The 15,110-nt window shown below is 38.9% G+C and overlaps 2 protein-coding genes across 2 annotated transcripts; one reads left to right on the plus strand and one right to left on the minus strand.

The window, feature by feature from the left end:
* Nucleotides 1-407: 407 nt before the first annotated feature.
* Nucleotides 408-4,449, plus strand: LOC110066875 (uncharacterized). The gene is made up of 7 exons (XM_020774130.2): nucleotides 408-1,216; nucleotides 1,562-1,687; nucleotides 2,236-2,331; nucleotides 2,631-2,744; nucleotides 3,210-3,314; nucleotides 3,532-3,699; nucleotides 4,184-4,449. The coding sequence occupies exons 1-7, from the start codon at nucleotides 1,147-1,149 to the stop codon at nucleotides 4,192-4,194; spliced, it is 690 nt and encodes a 229-aa protein (XP_020629789.1). The 5' UTR covers nucleotides 408-1,146; the 3' UTR covers nucleotides 4,195-4,449.
* An 891-nt stretch (nucleotides 4,450-5,340) lies between these two features.
* Nucleotides 5,341-9,924, minus strand: LOC110066876 (uncharacterized). The gene is made up of 7 exons (XM_020774131.2): nucleotides 9,776-9,924; nucleotides 9,203-9,328; nucleotides 8,849-8,944; nucleotides 8,363-8,476; nucleotides 7,939-8,043; nucleotides 6,531-6,698; nucleotides 5,341-6,074 (listed from the first exon to the last, which is right to left on the minus strand). Exons 1-7 carry the CDS (start codon nucleotides 9,840-9,842, stop codon nucleotides 6,064-6,066), a joined length of 687 nt encoding a protein of 228 aa, XP_020629790.2. The 5' UTR covers nucleotides 9,843-9,924; the 3' UTR covers nucleotides 5,341-6,063.
* Between the last annotated feature and the right edge of the window lie 5,186 nt (nucleotides 9,925-15,110).

Consider the following 15,110-nt stretch of genomic DNA (forward strand, 5'->3'; position numbering starts at 1 on the left):
CCTTCGAGAACGTAGCTGCTCTCTTTAAAAATATCTTTGTTATCCAATGTTCATATATATACTCTGGTCCCAGAGGTTTTTCTTGATTTTTCTCCGCATGAGATGAGACAGGGTTTGTTTATTGATATCAAGTTGATTGGTAGACAGAATGGTTTCAGGCTTACCCAAGAGTCCTCAACAGTCTAGAAAATAAAACATGCAGTTCCTCACGATTTATAGCATCAGTGTAAAGAATAGGCTGAAAAAGGCTTTCCAGTGGCATATCGAACGCGTACTTGAGGGATTCAGGAAATCTCATGGTTTTAAGATAGGAATTTTAATCATCTTGTGCTGTGTAATAATAAAAACCTTTCAATCTCTTCATAGGTACGCAAAAAATAAACTCCCGCCGTGAATCACGAGGGCGTGACAGCGAAACTGGTGTGAAAACAATCTGCGTGGAAGAATATTTCCTTTCGATGAAGAAACTTCGCCTATTTTTGCCTAGAACTAATTTGATTACATTGTTTCGTCCAACCGCAAAATTGAAACAATCTTTGTCGAGTGTTAAAGCAATTAAGGCATTATTTCGGTTACAAAACTCGGAAAGAACTTAATTTGAGTGTTAAAAGTGAGACTGTATATGAAGACGCTAAAATATGTGACCAAAACCATTTGAGAAATTAGGGACGGGGAAAAAATGCGTCTTGAAAAATTGAGATTTGACATTTCTTCAAATCCGTTCCTGGTTGCGTTAGCTATATTGGATTTGATATGTGATCTTCATGTCTATTATTTTTGTTCATTATTTCCTTGGCGTACTGATCTGGCTTGGGGCACAGTAATCGATTTTTCATCGCCGGAGGAAAAACCTGTTATGAGAACGATGTTCGATCGATCGCCCACGTTTCCGACCCCGCCATTGTGCTACAGTACGTCGGCGAGGTATTTTTCTGTGGCATTACACCGTGACCTCACCCATCATTGTCTGCAAACAACACTCTCAAGTATTTCGCCCGCAGGATGAACCTTTTGACCTTTTCAGCGATAAAAAGAGCATCATAAACTCATCGTACTCAATTGAACCAAGATCGACTCCGAGAGGTCAGAGAAACTGAAGAAATCTTAAGGTACAAAGAGGATTCACCAGGATCGCTTATTTTAAAGATGAACACACAGGTCACAAACGTTTTACTTGTTGTCCTCGCTTTTGCTGTGTTTGCAACGGCACAACAACGTAAGTAGTATTTTTCTTTTATCTTTCAACGGACCTCCTTTTGATACTATCACCCTGAAATCTTTTGAAATTCTGCCATGTAGTTTTTTCTTGGTTACAAGAATTTTTTTTGTTTTAAATACTTGTCTTGATAGCCACGATTCCATTCAGCACGGCCGAAACTCTTCATATTTTTCAAATGAGGAATTGGTGAAAATTTTAAAATTGCAACAGCATTAGGCTTTTTTTATTTTAAAGGATTACGCTTTCTTGTCGGTGAAGACTGTATTAGTCGCCAATATTGTCTTGACTATAACGGCCTTCATTCTAAAATGTTGGCTTACATAAAATATTTTTCTTCTAAAGAATGCCAGGACCGTATTGCGACAAAAACTTGCCAATACTTTGTCAGATTGTATCGCGAGAAGAACATCGATTGCTGCAAGTGGAAACAGATGACGAGCCACTGCGCGCTGACTTGCAAAGTTTGTGGTAAGATACCAGTTATTATATCCTACCTTAAGGTCAATAAGTGATGACAAGTTGCAACACGAGGAAATTTTCTAAACTTTCGTTGTTTTCAACATCGTTAATAGAAAAGACTTCCCACGAAAGGACTCTTATAAGAAGTTTGGTCAATATTGAAACATCAGGAAAATAGCTTCTGAATCATGCATTGAGAAAATTTTTCCGCATTAACGTAGCTCCGACCCTAATAATTACCGTAAAACTAATACTAAGTTAAGATATTAAGTTACTGTAGCCGAAAACATTCCATCACACAAATGCACAGTCAGCTAGAGAAACATGTGACCGATGGAACGCGAGAGAAAACCTTGTCAGCCAATCATTGGTTTACGCGCACTGCACGAAAAAGTTTTCTGGCATAAGTTAACTGTAGAACATGAAAACGAAACCAAGTTTAACTATAATTACATTCAAAAGGAATCAGCAGAGTTGGGGTACGCTCTTTTTCCGCTTATATTTAAAGTTTTACTATTCATTTTAAAAACGTTCTTACTTATTTTGGTCTTTTACAGAACCTATACCAAAATGTGCAACACGAGCGAGTAGATATGGCTGTTGTTGGGATAACAAAACAGAAGCGAAGTCGTATGCTGGCGAAGGTTGTCCTGGTAAGAAAAAAAAGTTATTGATAATTTTGTTGTTGTTTTTGCTATTTTTTCCCTGGCAGAACTGATAATAACTGATGATATAATAGAAAACGAAACATTTTTTTCCTTATTTTTTTCAATTGTACTGAAGTATCTGTAAAGAAAGTCATTTGTTCGTAAGACTGCCCAATTGCATCAGTTTATTTTTATCTACGTTGACTAAGGATCCCGAAGTTTTTGACTTCACTGTAATCCAATTTAAATTAAGAGCAATTCACAGTCAACATGAGTGAAGTACTGATCATGTTTTATTTCAACAGAATGCAAAGATAAGTATGCAACCTATTGTAAACTACGCGTTTCACGTTTCACCAAAGAAAAAGCCTGCAATGAACGAGGAAAGAAAATGTGTGCAAAAACTTGTGGAATTTGCAGTAAGTTATTTGTCACATTCAGACTTCTTTCAGGCTTGGTAGTGAGACAAAAGTGGTAGTGAGACAAAGTGGCCGACCACACAGCCACTCTTGAGCCCCGTCACGCTTTACTTTCCACGATAGGCAAAAAGATTGCGTGACGGTGCCTGCGTGGGAGGCCTGAATGCAAATCGCTTTACATCTTCACGGGAGGTGTAGGGGACGCTAGTTGGGCAATGGGATATTACCTATGGGGCCTTCACCAACACTGCAGTAATGAAGTAACGATTATGAATTACTTTGTTCACCTGGGCCCGTCTTCAAGTAACAAAGTGCATGTACGAATATTTTACCTAACCTTCTCAGATTAATTTTCCAAGTTTACTAGAACATGTTTATAGAGCTTTCTTAACATCTGAACTAGGGGAACTCTTCTTTAAAGAGATACCACGTCTGCTAACAGGGTGCATGTTTCAATCATTTCAGAGATCAAGGCTGCTGCTCAAGCGCTGCCTGATTGTCTTGACTCTCCATACGGCTGTTGTTGGGACCTTACACCTGCCCAGGGACCAAACGGACAGGGATGCAGAGGTAAATAAGGATTATGTACCATAAAAACGGGCACGCACGGAAAGGGAACTTTACGCTATGTTATGAGGATCACTCATTTAGTTTCAGTAGCTTAGCTTAATCCACTCATTGACTTTGCGCTGTTTCCAAACTTTAGTGATAGCTGAAAGCTTTATATGGTAGATCAACGTCCTTCTCCAGAATTCTAACCACTAAGTTCCCATTTTCTTTTGTTCAGTTTGCCAGAACCTGTATAGCAGGTTGTGCAGTTTGTGGGACGATTACTGCCAACCAGAAGCATACAGGTTTATCAAGGAAAATGTTATTGACAGATACAGATATAGCTGTCCAATCACGTGCGGCAAATGTAGACCAGGTCAAAAGATGTTGGACTCTTCGGTGTACAGTGAGTAGATCACTTTACAGACAGACCTTAGCGCTTTCCATACAACCAAAAATTACAGAACTTTCGAAATAGGGGTAAATGGTTCTGAAATTTCCTTGGGAAGTTTCCAGAAAATCCAAAAATTGACTAACGTTTCAATTTCAAATTCACACTGAAAATACTTTATTTGAAATTGTGTCCTATTCTATTATGTTTATTTCAATATTAAAGGAACTCAGACGCATTATTTTGAGTTACTTTGATCACGTACAAAGTCACCTTTAAATTGAAGGACACCTGAAAATAACAGTTTATTAAAATAGAAAAACACCAAATAATAATAATAAACCATAAAGAAACAAGGATGGTTAAGGATGGAGAAGAATAACACGGATTACAGCGATGAACTTGAAAAATGTAGGTTAAACTTTACAAGATGCGCGAACCGTGACGTAGCTCCGTTAATCACATGATAACTGATCAACGTTTATATTTTGTTTTATAGGGAGACTTTAAAATCAAGTTAAGACAAAGAATGATCAACGACGCCCCACGGAAGATGCCAATATACCTTTACCTAAGAGGAAATCACTAATGCATTATTAGCTGATTTGTCCAGAGCCATCGGGATTTCTGTTAAACATCAGCTTGTATTGTCCGGACTGGAAGAACAATTGAATAGAATTGTACAGTTAGTTTTGCTATGTGCTATTTATTGAATATTTATGAGCTTGCTTATAGAAAATAAAACTTATCGACAGTGAGCTCAAACTGCGTTGGAGTTGTTTAGATGATGTCATTCTAATATAGCGAGAAAAATTCCCAAATATACCTCTACTAGAGAGACACCATCAGAAAATTGAAAACACCGAATTATTTCATATATACTTCACACCTGTTTTATTACCTATCCGAGGGGAACATCCTCCCGGGGATCGAATATCCCTGTACTAAGTATGAGCGTAGGATCCTCCCGGGAAATGATTGCGCCCACACATGACAGGAGGGTACATTACCGGGGATCGAATATCCTGGTACAGCTCATGATACGCCGGGAGCGTAGCATCCTCTCGGGAAACGGGAACCCCCGCATATAACCTACACGAGGAATCCCGGGGTTCCAATGCCCCTGTAAAATGCGTGGCTCCATGACATCAGTTAGATACACTTCGATTTAGCTACACGGGTGAAACGCTCAACTCCGTCCCCTTCCCCGAGAATCAAATAGCGTACCCTCGCAAAATATCTGCACAACGCAAACATCGTCCTGGGAAACTGAATTCCTTGTCTGTACTGCGATGAAGAGTGGTTTGTATATGTATGTATAAAGTCACTATAAAAGATGAAAACATCTATCAAACACCAGGTGTTCTGTTAGCTGGTCTATTCTGGGAACTCTGCTAGTGAAGAAATCGATTTTAAGCTTCCATTAAAAGGAGTTAAATAAACGACTGCTGACAAAGGAAATTAATCTCCATTGTTGTCCTTAACTCAGATGTTTAGGGATAAACTGTTCACAGCCTCGTCATTTTTCAACGAACGCGAAAGAAAAAGCGAGCGGAGCGAGCGTGAAGCACGCGGGGAGCGTGAAGCACGCGGGGAGCGTGAAGCACGCGGGGAGCGTGAAACACGCGGGGGCGAGAGGCGAGCGAAGCGAACAAACGCCATCAAGTCTCCCCTTTTGCGCTAGCGTCCAGTTCTCTCGCGATTCTTTCCGCGCGTTCAACGATCGAATAAAAATATGAGAGAATAGAGGGCTGTGAACAGTCTAATTTAGGGAGGTCTCAAATGGTTTATAATTACTCCAAGATAAAAGGTCAAACAATTCCATCCAGCATTACGGTTAGATAAACGTTTGTTCAGGACTAAAATTTTCATCCAAATAAAAACGTTAATCGGAGCTTGACAGGATAATTTCCTCACGCGCGCGCCCATTTTTCGTTCCGTTTTTTTCACGTCATGGTCAACGAACAAAGATAAAACAGGCAGTCATTCTGCTTGTAGTTTATCCCTCTCTTTTACTGGTAATTATCGGGGTGATTGAATCCCCATATATTCTCCATTTATCTGAACCCACAAGTCGAATATTTGTTTCTACAAAAACCAACCATCATCACTTGAGTTTTCGGCTCGGCATTTTCTCATTTTGCATTTATTTGCAAACTTTGATCGTAAATAATAAATATTAACTGAGGAAAAATATACCGCTCTAGCAAAAAATGTACAATCGCGGCTGTTCTAGTTGGGAAAAATATCGTTAAGAGTTAATAAATATTCAGTCTAAGTCTTGTCTCTTTAAATATTGGTGTTCATCATAAATCTTCTGAACTTAATTTCATAGCCAACTTCAGCCATTCATGGATGAATCAAGTTCGTTGCGTTATTTCAGTGTCTTCCTACGAATAAAAACAAACAAACAAACAAACTGAATATCAGTAAAATTTGAAATACATAAGGTTGACAATAGCGTTGTCTGGGAACAAAACACAGTATCGTGTCCTGCGTCCTTTGACGCAGATTCTAGTGTAAAATAGAGAATGCTTGTGGTCTAGAATGAGTCCGGCCCGAGTTTCGACTTTTTATAGAGAAATGGGGAAATTTCTAATCAACAAACTGTTTTTAAGATCATTTTTCAACGAAGACTGCTCCCATAATGAAATTTTAAATATGCTATATAATTCTCAGTTTCATTAAGTATTAAATGTACCTTCTCGAGAAATGTCTAAGCTTACCCTCGAATATCAGGAATATCTCGAATTGAAATCGTTTTAAGTCTAGTGAAATGTTCCTTCGAACGATCTACAAGTGCTATAAGAATAAAGAATTGAACATGAACACATTGACATACTTACTGTAAACAGAAATATCTAGCATCTTTTGGCCCGGCGTACATTTTCCACACGTTTTAGGGCAACTCTTTCTGTATCTGTCGACGACGTGTTTTTTAACAAACTTGTAAACTTCTTCTTTGCAATAACCGCTAAATAAACTGCACAACCTGTGATAATTGTCTCTGCAAACTGATGAAGAAAAGATAGGGAACACATTGGTTAAGACTCTTCTATTAAGAAGTAAGGCAAATTTTTTAACCCAACGTAAGCTGATAAAGCCACATTGTAAAAGGACTGGTTAGCAGCAACCGTTTACTTTAGCATGTTAAAGAAGTTAAATTCGCTTTCGCTATCTATATAGTAGTAATAATCAAAGATTACCGTAGTGCGTTCGACGCCGTCACTTTAATCTATATATACCTGAAATGATTTCACTGGCTGACTTTCAACCTCTGTCTATTACTTAAATCAACAGTTTTCATCAACAACCGAGGTTTTACAGACAGATATATCATTATCTACCGGAGTAGCAAAGAATTTGGATGAGCTTAACGGTCCTCTCTTAATTAAGGTCATTCCACTGAAATAGAACCTGCCCTGAGATTTTTGTGAAACTTTGCCTATTGATTATTTATACTATAGGAACTTAAATTTTGAAATAAAAATGAGGGGTCCTCATGTTCGTTTCGGAGTAACAGCACCTTGTTTATACCCAATAAATCTTTATAATAGCACCATGATGGTAGTCACGATTGCTTGCTAAATTCACGTTTCGACGATTGTTTTTTGTTCTACTCTGAGAATTGGTCCATATTTATTTCACACAAAGAAATTTATTACTCAATTCAAAACAACAGAAAAAAATGATAGATCACCATACTCGTTTGCGAGAAAATGACGATTTACCTCTATGGCGAGGTCCAGCCGTAAAGAAAAAGCCGCCATTTTTTAATGCACGCGCGCTAATCACGCGTGAAATTATGCGCAGTAGGGATGCGCAATGCAATACTGGGGAATGACCTTAAGAGCATACCCGCGTGCGCGTATTTTAAAATTAGGGAGTTTAAGAAAACCACGACGGCAACGGCAAAGGGAACGTCGCTAAACAAAAGATTTAATGAGCAGAACAATGGCTGTACACGTGCGTTTTAATTCTTGGTACATTTCTTTACCGTCCTCGGCAAAACAAAAACGTGAAACGACCTAATTCTGCGTTGTCAGGAGAACGTGAACCACGACGGCTAATTTTTTAAGTTTTTATTTCAAGTTTATCGTTATGTTCAGATTCAGTTTCGTGAAAGTTTTGAGGGTGATAAACAAAGTAAATAACTTTAGAGTACCGCGAGATTCGTAGGTAAAATATAAATCATTTTTTAATCGACGTTGTCCTCGGCGTCGCCGTCGTGGTTACTTCACCTCCCTTAGTTACCTGTGCATCCCTTTCCTCTTGGCCCCAGTGCAGCTGTAAGGTCCCAGCAACAGCCGTATGGAGAGTTTAAACAGTCAGGCAGCGCTGGAGCAGGGGCCTGAACCCCTAAAATATATCAAAAGTATAATGTCAGTGACCTTAATTTAATCTTAGCTTACAATTTCTATTCTTTTTCCTTGGTATCCCATACTGCTTTTCTTCTCCTTATGCCCCTTCTCGTTCTCCTTTACCATGGATAAAGTTCACATCCGTGAATCGTGATTTATTTCGGCAAGCTTCTAAACGTTTTCTAGTTGGCAGCTTCTCAAGCCAAACGAGGCGATAAACCATCCAGAAAGAAACATACGAAAACTGCCCATTCGAGCCTGGCTAGGAGCCGTTTATCGTGAAATGGCACATAAAAAAAAACGTTATTGACACTTACTGCAGGCCCCACAGCTTTTTGGGCACATGTTCGTCCCTCGTTCATTGCAGGCTTTTTCTTTGCTGAATCGTGAAATTCTTTGTCTGCAGTAGCTTGGGTAGCTGTCTTTACATTCTGGTGACGTAACGATGATTATTCAGTAACACGTCACTCCTGCGTTCCTCAATAAACTAAACATTACTGGTTGGCCGAAATGTAAGCTGTGTTTTCTGTATAATTCTTTTTGAATCGAGGTTTGACGTCCCTCACTTTATTTGACACAGCTTCTTAGCATTTCTTTGCTAATTTTATCTGGCTAGTTTTACCAATCACTATATATGATTTTAAGATCAGTTTCTAACAACTAACATACTGGCGTATTAGAGCGTTACATTACAGAAAACAAAAATTGCCGGCTTCCTTTGCGAAAAACCGGAAGTCGAACTGTTTTGAGCTATGCTTCTTTACTGAGTAAAGACGAACTATAATAACATTTTTTTTCCTTACCAGGACAACCCTCGCCAGCATACGACTTTGCTTCTGTTTTGTTATCCCAACAACAGCCATATCTGCTCGCTACCGTTGCACATTTAGGAAGTGGTACTGTAGTAAAGAAACAAAGAAAAAGTTTATGTTAATCTATTTTAGTCTTTGTCGTTATCATCCGTTCTATCTTCCTAACAGGTTCCTTTTATTTGTCGAACGTTCTTTAGTGCTAGGCTTCCTCCGAAAACATAAGTAATCCTAACTAAGCGGGTTATATGTAGCCTATTTTATACTTGTTGAGGAGTTTTTACGGCAATAGGTTGTTTTTTGTGATTTCTTCATCATAAGTCGCTATATTAGGCACTGATATCTTACCACAAACTTTGCAAGTCAGCGCGCAGTTGGTTGTCATCTGTTTCCATTTACAGCTATCGATATTCCTCTCGCGGTACATTTTGACAAAATACTGACATGTTTTTGTCGTCATGCGATCCTGACATTCTGTAGAAGAAAAGAGACTTCAATTCATTCATTATCCGTAAATCTAGCACAACAAGTGAATATCACAACAGGGAGCAGAGAGATAATCGATGACTTTCGTAAGCAAGTTATAGCGGTATATATTTCTTGAACTGCTAAGCCAGTGTGGCAACCGCCTCGTTCTCTCTAGCTTTCTCCGTTCAGTTCACTTAGTTTATTCAACTAACAGCAACTGAATGATCGTCCGCCATTCATAAAGAGAACAAACAATTCTATGTCAAGCTTAAAACAAAGCGAGAGAAAACTGGGAACATGGCAATCACTGAATTGGCAGGATCTTGTCAGACTGTGAGAATAGTCGAATAAAATTTTAAAAAAAACTCGCGTATGAAAGCCATTAAGTCTATATTTTCTGAGCAATTGTTTTTTAAACTCTTCAAAATTAAGTTAAAGAATATAACAACTTACGCTGCGCCGTTGCAAAAACAGTAAATGCGATGAAAACAACCAAAACGTTTGTCAACTTTGTGTTCATCTTTGGATAGTTCTGTCCTTGTTGATACCTGCTTTGTAGTCTCCGGAAACTCCCGAATCCTTTAACGTTTCACTTTGGGGCTGCGTTGAATTGTCTTCCACGAGTTTGCGATGCTCTTTTTATTGAAGAAGAGGTCAAAAGGTTCAACATGCGGGCGAACATTTTTTGGGCAGAGATACGGGGCGGTGTGATAGGCGTTTCGCCGCCGAAAGTCAGTGACAATTACGATCGCCGACGCGTTACGATGGTGCGGTCGGAATATGTGGGCGAATCGTTTATCGCATCGGTCCCTCGTCTTCCTCCGGCAATTTATTGATTATGTTGAGTTACTCAACTAGTGGGAGACCTAACAAGAATCAAACTGTCCAAACTGATGTAAATTTTAATGCAGAATTCAAATCAATGAAAACAAATTCTAGAAAATGGGCTGCAAGTTTGGCCAAAACGCGAATAGCCGGTCTACAAAACCTGTGCGGAACCCAGTGGACTGCATATCTGCACTTATGTCATAACATTCAAATAGAATTTTGCAGTATAATCCAAATGATAACCCAAATGATAACCCAACGATTTTCGTTGCATGTTTTGCCTTTTTGTTCCTTTTTTCACTTTGGATAAATAGTATGAATCCAATATTAAAAATCCGCTAACGCAAATCGAAATAACTTGGTGTTTTTTCCCGGCCTAAGCAGGATTTTGCGGTCGAGCGAAAAAATTTAAAAGTTAAGTGACCCATAGATAATTGTTTTAAGCAATACTGCATCATTAACAGAAGGGTTGATTTCCACGCTGATTCCTTAATGAATCCATGCAACATGTTTCCAAATCAGGGAAACCGATTTTAAGATTCTTCAAGATGCTCTGGTGCTTGGGGAAATGGATAGTTTATCAGTAATCTCAAAAGTAAAGTTTCCTAACCGATCCGTCATTGATGTGCAAATGCATTTGCACACAGAATTGTGTAATAATAATTATAATAATACAGTTTATGTTTCGTTCTGGACGTGGGTTCATCACCAGATGTGACGCGTACGGTATTTTAGAATGTTACAAGAGGTGGCTGGCCGTATTTCTCACATTGCGTCAGTATTGTGTCACCTCTGAGAAGTCTGCGCATGCTGTTTGCAAAGGAAGCAAGTCCCAAAAATGCACTGCAGTAATTTTCTAAACTCGGGTAGCACTTCCGGAACTGAAAGAAACTCTTTAGAACGGAAAATTTATACATGTGTGTTGTGCCAACGTTGTTGACCTTTAAATTTCACGCAATCTTGAGTTTGTGCGTCATTGAAAGTTTAAATGGCCCTGACGAACCTATGTGTGTTGAATCTGCAAAAATAACAACGTTTAAGAAAAGAACCGCCGATTTTGCAAAGAACTCTGTGCAAAGGTCTGATCGATCGGCTGTTGTTTGGTTCAGCGTATTATTTCTTTTCTGGACGTGCCATTTAGCGTTTCCACCCACGCTCTCCTTCTTAATTAATTGTTTTAACTCGGTCTTTATCTCTTAGTTTATAAAGTGTTCTTAATCTCAATGACAAGCTTCCTGTTCTAGGGATTTCTTTTCTTTCTTTATTATGACTCATGCAATACAATTTAAGAAGCGGAAAAATCTCGCGCTCCCACTTCACGGACAGAAACAAAACTTAAGCAGATCACTACCGAGAAAATGTGGAGGCACCGTGTGCCTCGTGTTAATGCGCTCGTCTCCGGATCGAACGGTCCGGGTTCGAACCCTGACCGGGGACATTGTGTTGTGTTCGTGGGCAAGACACTTAACTCTCACAGTACCTCTCTCCACCCGGGTGTATAAATGAGTACCGGCGACTTTAATGCTGGCGGTAACCCTGCGATGGACCAGCGTTTCATCCAGGGGGCAGTAGAAATACTCCTAGTCGCTCCATGCTAAAGAAACCGGGATAAGCACTGGTCTGATGGGCCACTTGAATCATATACAAGACTTTACCTTATATTTTACTGAGAAAATACAACTTTTTGACAAATAAGTTGAAACCGATCTTTCTGTCTTCCAAAACGAACGCACTACCAAGTTCTATTCTCACCCCTATAGCCTGCGAGTGTGCCAGACTTTACTTTTTCGATCAATAGTCGTCGCAATAGCGGCGAGAAAGTCAACATTTGTTTGAAACATTCCGCTAAGTGCTTGAAAAAGAAGAAACGTTTGTTTTAAATCAGTAGAAATGTCTCACTCTCATAAGAATATCAACCAAATCAGACATGTTAAAACTCGGATGGAACCACAGACTGTTCAACAGCTTTCATTTGAGTGGTCACACACTCAGGATAAATGCACAAACGTAAAAGTTAGAACCACCTTCAATAAACAGTACCACGTGAAATAGGTTTTCTTTTGAGTGGTAACACACAAGGGTTTCATCCACACACGTTCAAGTTAGAACCAAATTAAGCGCGTAATTTGATGAATTTCAGAGATTTGATTTTTCTAACTAGTCCCATGTACAAGGAATTTTCATCCTAATTTGGTATTTGGCTCAGTGGTTTACCAAACTCTTGGCCGAGAAGTGTTTAAGCTCACTGTAAGCCGCATGGTACGTAAGGAATGGAAGCAGCTAAAATTGTCGCGGGCTTTCTGGTTTCTGACGGAAAATGGCCCTTAAATTTAAACACGAACAGTATCGATACGAGCATTACGTTATTAAATTAGATTAAACAGGACATTGGTCGGGTCAATGCGAAGTTTAAATCTTCTTGCTTTCTTTTTTTTTGCCTAATTAGATGATGCTCACTTTACCATGGTGAACAGACCGGTTTTCTTTTACATCTCTCTGTCTAGAAGTAAACTTTCTCCTTCGCTGTTCTAAATATACACTAGTCGTTTTTTTGCCTCAGGCGCAGTGATTATGTTTGTCTTAGAAATAGAAATGCTTGAAGATGAAATATCGGTCAGCTTGTTAGATTTTCATGGAAGAAAGACCGTTTTCAATCTGAACAGTTCAGTCCACGTCAACGTTCAGTATTTTACTCGCTATCGGCTCTGCTTCTATAGGAATGAGGCAAAGAATTCGAACAGCCGGCCGATAGCTCACGAGGGGCATAGCTTCAACTGAAACCAGAAATAGCCTATCTCAGAGTACTCCGTATAGTTCTCCTTTGTTGCTAAGGAACATGTCAAACTGTTTTCAGTTAACGTTCCGTTTTAATAGGGTTTGTTCAGTGTCATTGGAAACTATTACTATAGAAAATTAACATCAGTTGAGCCAATTCTGAAACTAACTCTTTGTCAACGAAAATCATTTTTTAAAAACAAAAAACAATTTTCGTGAAATTAAGTTCCTTTTAATGAATTTTTTTGGCCAAATCGCGAAATTTAGAAACAATAACAATGAAGTAACAATAACTAAAGGTAGAAAATTGTTTATATTCCAGACTACTTTCGCGCGCTTCTCGCCCCCAGGATTTCACGCGGCCATTTTTCTCTCGCGGTTTATTTACGGTCTCACTCGACGGACTAAGCGAAAGACGGACTACTCGTAGTCTATTTATGTTCCAACGCGCTTGTTCCACGGTTCCTTTTATTTGAAAGCCTGTATCTTTTTTTCATTAAGCGATTTAGTAAATTGGTAAATTAATACATTGGCTGTTTATGTTTGTGAAGATAAGCGCGCGCCACAGTTGTCGGCGGCTTGGCCCCTTTTTCGTCCCCCTCAGTGGAGGGCAAATATCTTCTCTTATCAGATGGAATCTTAATTGATATACGGATGCACCTTGAGGATAATGAAACTTGCTGACTACTTCAAGTCGCTCCTTTTTTCCCCCGAGGCCCGCCAGAAAATTCAGCACGTGTACTACAAGTGCGCAATCTCGTCTCATAAAATATTTCTAAGTTTTTATTGCTGAAATGAAATGGCAATTTGGTTATACGATCTTATATAGTCGAAGGAAAATGGCTCTTATGGAGAGGAAGGGGTGTAATATGACAATTGTTTTTTCCGGGGGTGCAACAATGTTTTTTTTAATGAATATTTTGGCATAGAAATAGGTAACACAATCCAAATATATCACAACAAAAAAAACAGAAAAGAAAAACAGAAATTGATCAGAAAAAGAGACCAACGACGTGCGATACGGATCAAAAAAAGTCAGATGACATTTTACAAATGAAAAAAAATAGGTTCTGCAGGCATCGTTCATCAGTCCTTGCTTAGCTGGTCCGCGTTTTCCCGAGGTGAATATAATTTTGTCAGTTGGGACGTGCTTACTGAACTGCTGTTGCCATTCTGGAGAGGTGGCCGTTGTAGCAAGTTTGAAATAATAGTAGCTGTAGAGAAAAAGTGGCAGTTAACGGAGGTTCCGGACCAAATGCGAAATTCTTAAGTTCCCAATTGATGTCTTGTGCTCCTTCTTGGTGTTGTACAGCGTTCATATGGCACTAAAATAATTAATATGTGCATGAAAGACACATGTATAAACTACAGTTGAAACATAAATTGAATAACATCTTCGAATTATAAAGCGTGCGAGGAATTTATGCAGTTGCAGCTCTATATTCCCTTTTTTCAGGCTATAAAAACAGTTGATTAAATTTCTTACACACCGCAAAGCTCTTTTCTTAAGTTCACTTCTTTTACTGCCCAAACATTTAATATAATGTTCGGATGTATTTCTTGTGATTCGTTGTCATGGGTCGCAGATTTTCAAAAGAAATGCTTTCACGTACAGGGTTATGACGTTTTCATACCACTCCCTAAGTAAACACATGATGCTTTTGTTATCTGAAATATTAAGAATAACGTTACCATTTGGAAAGTTCGAGGAATGTTCGGTAAGATTGACTGCAAAGTCAGCAACCTCATCGAGGGGGCCGGTGATTTTATCTATTCGGATGATCAAAGTGTTACTAATATGCTACTATGCAAACCACAAAGAGGTAGGAGTCGGAAGCAGAGGTTGCCCGGCAAGTTAAAAAATTCCCGTAACACTTTATTTCCTAAGAATGCTAAGCTCCTCTTGGAACTAAACAACGAGCAATTTAGATTGAACGTACCTCTCGAATTTTTAGACTAATTTGAATGGGAACATACCAGGGTTTTATCCACAGACTAAAAAGTTTGAACCACTTTGTAGAGCATCATAAACAGCACCACTCGATAGGTTTCATTTCAGTGACCACCCACCAGGGTTTTGTCCACAGACTTAAAAGTTAAAACCATCAGTAAGAATAATTTACCAGCGAAATACGGTAAAAAAGCATTAGTCTTCATAATCCTTTGAGTGCAGTTTTGATTGCTT

Source organism: Orbicella faveolata, unplaced genomic scaffold (assembly GCF_042242905.1).
Source record: "Orbicella faveolata isolate gen_17 unplaced genomic scaffold, um_ofav_v1 contig_47, whole genome shotgun sequence".
Taxonomy (NCBI): Eukaryota; Metazoa; Cnidaria; class Anthozoa; order Scleractinia; family Merulinidae; genus Orbicella; species Orbicella faveolata.